General features: G+C 39.5%; 1 protein-coding gene across 1 annotated transcript in view; it reads left to right on the forward strand.

The window, feature by feature from the left end:
* ZCWPW2 (zinc finger CW-type and PWWP domain containing 2) overlaps positions 1-11,976 on the forward strand; it is a 132,990-nt gene that overhangs the window by 13,575 nt on the left and 107,439 nt on the right. Inside the window, 2 exon segments of the mRNA XM_025202353.1 lie at positions 2,336-2,685; positions 9,686-9,845. Of these exon segments, the coding sequence (XP_025058138.1) occupies positions 2,336-2,685; positions 9,686-9,845 (510 nt within the window).

The following is an 11,976-nucleotide window of genomic DNA, read 5'->3' on the forward strand; positions in this document are numbered from 1 at the left end:
TCTTTCCTGCCTATGCAGGGGGTCGGACTCGATGATCTATTGAGGTCCCTTCCGACCCTAACATCTATGAATCTATACGGTTTGAAAGCCCTCAGACTGAGGAGGGCCTAGAATCAGTCTCCTACTTCTTGGGTGAGTATTCTGACTACTAGGAATGTTGGAATGTGTTAGGCATTCTGAGTGCACTCAGTGGATTGGACTCTAGGAGTTCTACTTTGACTGTAACAGAGCCTAGCTGGTAGTTGGGTACCTAGCTACTCAGACTGAGGTGCTTTTGTGCGTGCATGGAAGACCGAGCAATTTGGATGTCTTTGCAGTCCAAAATGCAGTCACCAAATAAATTTAGGGCATCTATATGCATGTTCAGGGTGAGGGGGGCACTTTAATTCGCTCCAAGAGCCGCTCTAATTAAAGCACCCACAGCGTCATGTGTATTCAGCGCCCTTTGCTTCAAAATAGCAGCGGGGGGGCTTTAACTAAAACCTGTTTGATGAGGTTTAGTTAAAGTGCCCCTGCCACCATTTTGAGGTGTGGGAATGCTGAAAAATAGTGCACTAATTAGCACACTCCAGCAGACTCATTTAATTGAGTCTGCTCTGATGTGTGCTAATTAGCATTCATTGGAACAAACATCTGGCATGTGTATAGGTGCTGTTAGATACTTTGGGATTTTGTGGCTGCTGAACTAGGAATGTTTGGAATTACTTTTTAGAATCCATTTGCCTTGTGACAGGGGGCCACCTCAAGACCAAGTTTCATCTTCGGCCCACCCACCCGTCTAGGACCAGTCTGCTCAGTTTCGCCTGCCTCAACTTGATGAATAAATAATTGATGTAAAATTCAGGAGACTGCCCATTTAATGCCCTGATGCCAGGGGCCTTATACGCGGCTCCGTACTGCCGCTACACTATATCCCGTGCCTTGCGGATGGCATCTGAAGTGGCTTTGGCCCCACATTGGGCCCCATTACATTCGAGTCTAATATCGGACCGTGACCTGGATCCCTCCTCTCAGGTGGTCTACTTTACCCTCATTCTGGGCTGAAAAGCTCCCTGAACCCTTCTCCCTCTCAGCGGTGGCCCCCTTTCTGGGACCTCTGGACACACAGGCCCTGGCCCCAGGTCTAGGCCACTCAGAACCCCTGGCTCTGGGCATCCCTCGCAGTGGGCACTCTGGCCCTTTTGAGCCTTCTGGTCCTGGCCCCAGCATTTACCAATCAAGGGTCCCTCTGGTCAGGTTTCTGAGCAACTAGCCCATTCCCTCTCAAACAAGTCAACTTTCTTGGGCCCCTCCAAACACAGGCCTTATGCCATTTGGGTCCCAGGCCTCTGATAACAATGCCTGAACCCCTTGCTTGTCCCCTCTATGGGGTTACCCACCAGGTTGTGGGGGCTGGGGTTATGAGGTGCCCCTCCCCACCTTTCACTGGGGAGGCAACTAGCCTGGCATTTCTGGGGAACTACCCCGCCACGGGTACTCCCACCAGACCATCCTTCCCAGCAGGGTGTAGTTTTTGGTCATACCTAGAACCAGGAGCCCCCTGCCATCCCTATAGCTCCTGCTTTTACCTCCAGGATGTTGTGAGCCACAGCTTCACCTGGGCAGTGTTCTCTCCACAGCTGCAGCCAGAAAACTGCAGGCTCCCCTGAGGGCCTGAGCTAAAATGGAGGCTGCTCAGCCCCATCCTCCTAGCAGGTTGCCCTCCTGCAGTCATGTGACCACCTCATCAGGGCTGGCCTACGCCTGCCAGCTGCCCTGCTGCCTGCTTTGGTCCTTAAAGTGGCAGGCACCCAAAAATGCTCTGCCACATGCCTAAATACTGCCTACATCCTGTTTACAAATCTGAATGAGTAGGTCTTGTTTAAGTTTCCTTGGAAGGTTGGAGAGTTGTAGCAATGATGTTGTTGAAGGTGTATGACGGGCAAGGATATTTTTGTGTTATCTTTTTGTTAGACCAACTGAATAGTTGGGAGATATGTTAGACAAACTTTTACATCCATTTATACCTGAGGGATGATAGTTCATACTCAAAACTTTGTCCAGCAGTTTCAGGAATTAATGCCTGTATGCTTCCCCACTGCTCCATGCCTTGACCAGGAGTGGAGCAGTGGGTGAATGCTCCTCGCACCTTCCCAAAACTGGAGTCATCCTGGTATGGAGAAGGTGCAGGCAAGCAGCAGCAGCTTGACTACGGGCTGAGGAATGCTTCCTGAATGTGGACGTGGGGGTGTTTTTCTTAGATAGAAAAAGGCTCTGGAAAAAAAGTACTTTCTTGGTAATACAATTATAAAGGAAATACTCATCTGTATAAATGTATTCTTTTTTTATATTTCAGATTGAATACAATTCACCTACAAAATTTGACCTTTGGAGAACTAGAAAAAATGAGGATTTTGCTATGGATTCTGTAAATGAAAACAGTTTTTATCTAAACAAAATATGGGTTCAATGTGAGAATGGCAGTTGTTTAAAATGGAGGCTGCTATCAACTGATGATGCTGCACAAGTAGATCACAATGAGCCATGGTACTGTTATATGAATACTGATCCATGGTTTAATAAATGTTCTGTTTCTGAAGAATGTTTTCCAGAAGAGTCTGAGTTTCATAAAAATGGATTTAAATACATTTACTCAGAGCTTTCTATAGGAAGTCTGGTTCTGGTGAAACTGTGCAATAGTCCCAGGTAAGATTAACATTGTGGCATCCTTAACTGAAAAAAATAAAAGTGTTAGCTTTTATTGCAATACATATATAAACACATTTGAAACGTGCACTACTTTTGAGGTATAAAGTTCAGTTCTACTCTGAAAAATAAAAATGCAATAGAAATGGAACACTTACCTCAGTGGCTTTCAGATTGTGTGTGTGTGTGTGTGTGTGTGTGTGTGTGTGGTTCATGCATTGTTACTATTTGTTTTTCTGATTTCAAAAACCAGAAATGCATCTTGGAATTTGAGAGACAAGTTAGATTTTCTGTTTTTGTCTCATCACAGGTCGTAAAACACCAGGGTACAATTTCATTTTCTTCAAATTGTACATTCAGTGTAATCTGTAAAGTTCTTTTTTATTCACTAAATTTCCACAGGTGAAACTGACCAAGCTTAGTAAATGATTTTGTAGCTGGACACAAAGAATAGAATTTAGGTTACTTTCTCCCAGCCCTACTGATGTCATATTGGAGTTTACGTATTACAGTACTATCTGCTGGAGTATTACAGAAGTATGGAAGGAGTAAGTTTTCTATTTTAAAATTCAAGACACATTTCTAAATACATGAAAGCAGTAGATCTGTTTTGGAAGAAGGTGCCATTTTAGCATAGTTTGCTTTTGCACTATAAAAATACTCAGTTTACTATTAGTACTTTGATTTTGCCAGGTTGTCAAACTGGTAGCCTATAGATTCCATACAGTTTGTGAGTGGTTAACTTGTGCCTGCAGGCTCCTGTGTGGGTGCCACTCCTGCATCTCTCATGTACCACTGTGGTTGAAATCTTCAAGCTCCCACTCCTTCCTCCAGGATCCAGTCCCTGTCCCTTTTGAATGGGGCATTGCAGCCTATGGGGTACAGAAATTGGACAGCCCTGATCTTTACTCATTTAAAAAAAATTGCTCAAGATGCACTGAATTTAACACTTTTGATTTCTAATAAAATAAAGGAACGGAGTGGCTCCTGCAACTGACCATGTATGAAAAGCAGGGAAAATATGTTGGTACAAAGTACATCAAGAAGTAGATTGTGGGCTTTGTTAAACAGTAGTCTATTCTGTGATATTAAATCACTAATTTAGAGCATCGTTTACTGCTCCCCTCAATAGACAGACAGCAGTACCAATATTTTGGTCTCTTTTGTTGCTGCTTTATCTCTATTTTCCCTGGCTTTCACACAGTCTGTTGTAGGAGCACTCCTCTCCTTTGTATTTTATTAAAAGAAAAAAAGTAGCTAGGCTTAAAAATTGGAGATAGTGTGGGAGGTGTCATTCCTAATACAGTTATTGCAAAATCATTGTGTACAATGTGCATCAAGGTTGTTGCATTTTGAGAACAGAGCCACCCATGTGACCATTTATTTCAGAGGTAGGCATTCTTTTCTGACTGGGCTGGAATGACCCACCCAACAACAGATGGGCAGCTGAGTGCTAGGACCTTGCTGCTGGCACTGTGTGTGTCCTTGGCAGCATGGGGAAAGAGTCCACAGCCAGCCTTCATTGCTGTGGCAATGCAGGTAGAACTTCTGCAGAAGGGGCCTTCCTGCTGCCGAATACGACTAAAGCCCCATGTCTGGGTCAGAGCTGGTCTGCAGGCCACAGGCTGCCAATCGCTGATCTCGTTCAGTAATGGAAAAATAGAGTTTCAGAAAAACTATATTTCAGTTACATAAACTGTGATTAATCACAAAAGTTTCTTCATTAGCTCTTCTACCCAAAAGTCCATACTGTCAGTTTATTGTCTGAATTGGCAATCTTATAAAAAGTGAGTTATACTAAAATTTGCCAAACTGTCAGAACTGCTGTTGTATCAGCAGATATATTTATTTTAGTAAGGATGGTAAAGTACAGTATATGTGTCCAATGATTGAGGAATTTAAATTCTTTCAGAGAAGGAGGAAGACCTCTAGGGTTTCTCGTCTTCTCACTATTTAAAGCCAAAAGAAGCTTTAGAAGATCCTCAATCTAAGAAGTAGCCCAGGTAACTGTAAGAAGTTTTACAACAATGTGCTCCCCAGCTGAGCAGAATTATTGTTTTAAATTGTTTATTTTAAAAGAAATATAAAACTTACTCTCTCAACCCACCATTTATGTCTTTGCTAATGGGTATATTTTTTATGTTGATTTATATTCTGGGAAAATTTTAATTGTTTAAAGTAGACGTGTAATCATCAACATAAACACTATAATTAAAATCTATCAAGGGTAACCTCCTTTAGGTATATAACTTCAGTTTTCAGTGTTATACAAACCAACAACATCATCTCTTTGCATAGCTCATATACAGCTATAGCACAATATATCCCTGGTAGATAGTTAAGTGTAAAATACTTAAGCTTGAGCTGAAAGTTAAACCCATGGTCAAGTGCTTTCCCAGTTTGGGCCAGTGCCTTACATACAGTAGAATGTACTTCTGTAAAAGACACAGGTACTGAAACATATAACAACACTGTTAGTGTGTTTGACTGCAAAAAATAGAGCAAAGTAAAATGTCTACCTGCTTATACTCAAAAAATTTGAGAGACATTTTTATAAAATATTTACTGGCTAGAAGTTATTCTTCCTTTAGGGCTAACTGTAGTTAGAGCTAAAACGTCTTTGTCTATATGAACTCTCTGACTTTTTTAAAATTAGTCATGGATTCATCTGCTGGATAATCATGCTAGGCACATCTACATTAAACATATACTGCGGAGTTGACTAATTAGCTCTGAGTAAAATGTCAGTGTCTATACATGCAGTGCTATTAGGGCAGAGTAAGCTAATTATCTCTGCCATCGGAAAGTACTGCCAGGCACCAATATTATCCTACAGCAGTTATTTACTCTGCCACAACACACATGTAGATGTTGACAGGGCTGGCTGGGGCACTAGGGTGCTTCAGTGTGTGGGCATATGTTGCCTAGAAACACATACACTTTAAAAAATATAAAAATATATAGCTTAATCACCTTAATATATTACATTGTTAGAAAGCCTCCATTTTAGTATGCTATAAAATAGTGAAATATATATTTCTTATTTGCTTGGTAATAATTTTTTGTTCATATTTGTATCAAGGAGCATTCAGATGACAAGTTGTATTTAATTAAACACAAAAACAGTGCTTCAAATATATTAAACTAAACTTTAATGTTTTGGATACAGAAACTTTTTTAAAATCAAAACATGGTGCACAGTTACAACTAATTAATTATTAAATGTTAGTATTAGCAGTATGAACTGTGATTAGTGAATTAAACCAATTATTTCAAGTCATCCTCAAGGAAATTTTGTAAAAAGTCATTTGAACTTATGTACCTACTTGCCTAATTCTATTTAAAAAGGTCCTTTCTGTTGCGCACACTTTTCTGTAGTCTGTTTCCTCTCCCTGTGACAGTCCACTGTACCTTTCACTCTTCCCACCCTTCCCTTCCACCCCCACCCTGCAAAAATACCCTCCCCTCTAACAATCTATGATTTCTGCTATTGTAACCCCCTGGCCTTGTGTGCTACAGTATTTTAGTTTAGAGACATGGATAGATCACTTGAGAAACTAATGTTTACATCTCTGTACATATGCAAAGGGACCAAGAAAGCCATTTAACTGAAGTACCCAGAAGCAAGGGGTTGGGAGTTACAGATGGTTTTTTTTCCATGACCTGGAGAATAAGCCTCTATTTTGGATACAGAATCATAAATAGTCATAATTTGAGAGCTGAGCTAATGACAGCTCAGGTAGAGAAAATAAAACAGGAGTTTGATACCATCTCATGAGATTCAATAAGGAGAAGTGCAAAGTCCTGCACTTAGGGTGGAACAACCCCTCTTCTCAGGACAGGCTGAGGAACCTGGGCTTATTTAGTCTAGAGAAGAGAAGACAGAAGGGATTTAAAAGCAGCCTTCAACTACCTGAGGCGTGGTTCCAAAGAGGATGGAGCTAGACTGTTCTCAGTGGTAGCAGATGACAGAACAAGGAGCAATGGTATTAAGTTGCAGCAAGAGAAGTTTAGCTAAGATATTAGGAAGAACTTTCTTACTAGTAGGGTAGTATAACACTGAGACAGGTTACCAAGAGAGGTTGAGGAATCTCCATCCTTGGAGGTTTTTAAGACGGGTCTAGACAAAGCCTTGGCTGGGATGGTCCTGCTTTGAGCAGGGGGTTGGACTAGATCATAGTTTCTCAACCTGGCTGTGTGTACCCCTGGGGGTACACGAGACACAGGCATGGTGCTTTAAATTTCTCAGTAATAACTTGGCGTGGGTTCAGCCCTCGTAGTTTGGCCAACATCACCTCTAGCCCAGGTACATTTCCTTGTCTCTCTCTTTCACCCTCTTTTCCTCTCTCTCTTGCCCCTTCTTCCTGTCAAAACTATGGCAAAAAATTTGGTATGCTGTGCACTGCATGGTGCTTTAAATTTCTCAGTAATAACTTGGCGTGGGTTCAGCCCTCGTAGTTTGGCCAACATCACCTCTAGCCCAGGTACATACTCGAGCTGTGAACCCCTGGTGTGAAAGGTGGCAACCCTACCCACACCAGATCAGACATCTGTCATACCACAACCTTATATACACAGCCCTTCTTCAAACATATGGCACACATTAGTCTGTAAATGTAAAATCCCCTGGAAAATTGACTGTTGGGGTACTTATTAAAGTTTTCAGAAGTTAGGGGGTACTTGCTACTTAAAAGGTTGAGAAACACTGGGCTAGATGACCTCCTGAGGTCCCTTCTAACCCTAACTTTCTATGTTTCTATGATTTAGATAAGTTCAGTGGATAATCTTGATCAAGGAGTATACATGATGGCATTTGCTGGAGTTAGAGGCCAGGTTCCAACACCTGTGATGACTTTGCTGATCTTTTGCATTCAGCATTATAGACCCTGCATCCCTTTCAGGGTCAGGACCTTAATACATGAAATATTGTGCCATATTTTTAAAGCTTGCCCTCAGAAGTTACACTCCCCCGTCCCTCATTCTTATATAGAAGAAAATCAGCCTTTAACTCCAGAGTTTTTATTACAGGCTCATTGACTCAACATGTTATTTTATTTAAATTATTTCTATAGATTATACTAAATGTATACCGTAGCCTATATTGTGCTAAATTAAAAAGTAAAGCTTAATTATAATTTAAATTGTAAAAATCCAATTTAAATTAAAAATCCAATTGAAATTTTTTTAAATCAGATTTTATCCACCCTGCTAGTTAAGCTAATTAACTAATGCTGGAAATAAATCATTGTTAAAGATAGAATCCCCATACTGCACACGTTAGAGTCTGCTTCTTGATATAATCACAACAGTTCAAATTGATTTAGGTATGTTAACTGACAGACCCTAGATTTGAATATGTTGTTTTCATAGGATCAGCTTTTCATTTTGGAAGTTCCACCTGATGTTGTCACATACTGCTACAAAGTTTGTTAACTTTGCACAGTCTACAAGATATCTCTGCACTTAAAGCTTAGGTCTGTTGATTTCATTCACATGGAAAAGTTTCTTACTGGCCAAATGGTGTTGGAAGGACTGCTTGAAGAGTGTTGTTCAACGTGAACAAAAGTGGTAGAATCTAGCCATTATGCCTTTGCCTGTGGAATAGCACCTGAGTATGTTAAGTGGTTTGTGTCATAAGAGAATTGACATGCCATCTCACCTTCAGCATGAAGCTGTGCCCTGGAGTAATTGCGTGTCATAAAATGATGATTCCTAATGGAAACGTACAAAAGAAAACACGCCTGCTGCAAAAAACCAAACCATACTGTATTCCTCAATTCAACTCTTTACCCTTATGTCAGGGCTTCACAAGCGCATTTGGTCCTTTCTCAGGGTTTCATAATGGCTCTGGGCCCAGTATTAGAAATTCCTAGTTCTCTTGTCTAGTCCAGGGAGCATACCAGCCTCCGTTCACAAGTGTTTCTACTGAACTGATTGATTCCAGACCTTTGGTTGGAACAGCAACCAATCTCTCTGAGGAGCCCCATACCACTTCCAAATAAACTCAGTTCAGAGCACTGCTTTATATTGTCCCGTCTTCCAAATCTGCTTCACTGATTACAAAAAACTGTGACCCTTCCCAGAGAAGAAGGCTATATTTTTACCTGGAAACCTTAGGATCAGGTGTGTGAAGTTTGCCATAATACAAATAAAGGACTATATTTGATTTTTATCTCTCTCTATCAAATGTTACTGTTTTATTTGCCTCTGTATATTTTTCTTTTGTTAATATATATGCATGTCGATATTATGATGGTGATACACACACATACACACACACATGTATGTATGTATATGTATATATATGTTTATGCATATAATTCTTTACCCCTTTTCTTTCAAAGGCTCCTCTTGGTTTTTATTATGGTGACTATTTATGAGTCTTTAGTATGTGTTGTGCTCTCCCCCTTTGTTTTTTGTCAGACTGAACTTGTATTAGGTTGTCCCTACCTGAACAAAAAAAAGCAATGCTTCCATGCATAAAATGATCCCATATCATAACACAGATGGATTTTTCAGAAGTAATGAGAAGATTTTTAAATTCTGACATGGGGCAGAAAACTTGAAGAAGTGTAAATGTCCATAAAAGACTTGGAAATCTGAGCCTAGGGAAGGACACTAAATCTCCTATTTCCTTTTTATCTTTCCCTTTCACATTCTTCTTGTATTATGTCTTTGTAGTAGACAAGTTGGCAAAGTAAGTTTCAATTAAACAAGGACTGAAAGTAGTTTTTTCTTCAAACTCATGGTGGAAACTGGAATGACTAAGATTCTGTCACTTCATGAATATAGATTAAATGGTGACATTTCATGTTGTGCTCAAGAGACGTGAATAGGTTTATCTGACCTTTGTGATGAATTGATTGTTAGTATTATATTTATTTAGAAAGCCCCTAAAGCATGCTAAGCACAGAGGAAGAAATATTTGGTGGTAATAGAGGTATGGAGTATTGTTTGGGGAGTGCTTGAATATATGTTTTTAATTTTTTTTTTCCTGAAGATGGCCTGGCATAATCTGTCCTGATCCTGTTAATGGACAGCATGTAACACATGATTTGGATGGGTATGTTGACAGTAATCATGTAGAATACCTTGGTGATCCCCATTCCAGAGGTTGGGTTGCAGTGAAACATATTAGTCGTTATTCTACTTCAGTTAAGGTAGGTACAGTAATATGTTAACTCTTCATAAAGCTGACATTTTATATACATGAATGCATTTATATGAGAAAAGAGTTAAGTCACTTACTGTCATGGGCACAACCCAAACCTGGAGGGGAGGGCAGGGCAGTTTGGGACAGTGCTACAGTGGTTGCAAACCAGGAGTCCGGAAGCTGAGAACTGAAGCAAAGGGAGCAGGTTGGAGCAAGACAGGATGGAGGCTGGGAAAAGGTTCAGGCAAAATAATGCAGAGAAAACAGGGAGCTGAAGATCATAGATCAGACCGGGGACCATGAGTACTGGGGCTAGAGAGAGTGTGATCTGTCTCTATACCAGCCCACAGAGCACTGGCAGGGCTACTGCTTATATGCAGTAGCCATGCCAAACACTCTAATCAGGACCAGCTGAGGGCAGAGGCAATCAGCAGTGGACAACCAGGCCCATCCAGGCTCTCAGGACCAGTGGGGGCTGGTCTGCACAGCAAGCAGATAAACTAACACAGTTAACACTGTTCATTTTGAAAGATAAAAGAAAAATTATTCTGATAGCAAATAAATGCTGGAAGATTTATTTTGATATAACAAATAGTGTGTGAAACCAGATGTAAATAGTGTGTAAATAGTGTGTGAAACCAAAGTTAATATTATGTTAATTATTTGGAATTTTTTACTTGTCTTGTAGCAGATTAAGGATATCAAATTGAAATTTGACTAATGAATTAATATTTGGTATAAGTTATAAACATGAGTTTAGGCAGTTCCATTTTAAAGCATGTTACTGTTATCTTACTGCAATTTCTTAATTTTGAGTTGTGAATGTTAAATGACTAGTTTTCCTGAACAGTGTGTGCATGTTTTCTGGGAAAGTTTTTTTTTCCTGTTCATTGCTTCTTCAACAAAGATTGATAAATATGTTCTGAAAGACATATAAGAAAACTACTTACATCCTGTTTACAGTACTGAGTAGTACAAGGTAGGCTAAAAATGCTATCATATTTTTGTTTAAATAATTAGACCCATCTTTAAGCTAGTTTGGGTTTATTTTTACCAACTCATATCAAATCATGTTTTAATGAACTGGGACCAAAATAAATCAATAAAATATTATTAACAGAGTAGCTGTTATCTATATCTACGTCTGTACACATGCATTTACTAAGCAGTTTGAAGTTCAACAAAGAAATTAGCAAGACATCACTTTAAAAGGAAGAGGAATTAACTTTTAGAAAGATACATTTTATTTTCCTAGACAGTAATTTGGGTTGTCCTTTTAAGTGTTTTGTAAGATCTGCTGCAAATGTATAACCACATTTTCTTGCATATAACATGGCCCAGAATATAATACACATCTTGTTCTTGAAAAGCAGAATGAAGATAAAAAGATATTTCCTTGTAGTAAGTAACTGCATAGCAGCAGCTAGAGAGCTTGCACATTGTTTTGCTTCTTATGGATTGCCACAGATTTTACTTTTGGTTCCATCCAGTAAGTGGCAGAACTTGCGCTTACCATGTTTCTCACATATAATGCACGCTTGAATTTCCAGCAGCTGTTTCTTGGAAAAGTTGTATGTTTTATGCAAAAAATATGGTATTTTATATATAAACTTTTTGAGTATGACTATTAACTGTCTGCTTTATAGATTGTATTTCTTTCTTAAGAAACTACTCAATAGCCCACCTTCCCTTTAGTGTTTTTGCAGGACAGAGTGTATCATTTCTCTGTGACATTCTAAACTCTCCAGATAAAGAGACTGCATTTGTCAAATGCTAAAACTGGAAGTTTTACAAAAGTTTACTCAGAAAATTAAAGTAAATCATGCTGGCACCTTAATCAAGTTTTCCATTATTCCTGCTTTATATAAATTTTCAGGATTGGGGCAGAGTTCTTAGTTTAAAGGATATCTGAATATAGTTATCATATTGGCATACAGAACATACCTCTCTCTTTTCTTGTTTGTAGCACAGAACAAGGTGCTATGTTTCTTTCTGCCACACAAGAATATTTACCTAGTCCAAAGCAGTGGTTGCTACCCAGTTCAGTTACCAAGGTATTTATGCATTCTTGTACATAGCCGTTCAACTAATGTGCAGGCAGTTTCAGTTTTTAAATTTCCTGACAGGACACATTCCTG

This window comes from Alligator sinensis, unplaced genomic scaffold (assembly GCF_000455745.1).
Source record: "Alligator sinensis unplaced genomic scaffold, ASM45574v1 scaffold181_1, whole genome shotgun sequence".
Taxonomy (NCBI): domain Eukaryota; kingdom Metazoa; phylum Chordata; order Crocodylia; family Alligatoridae; genus Alligator; species Alligator sinensis.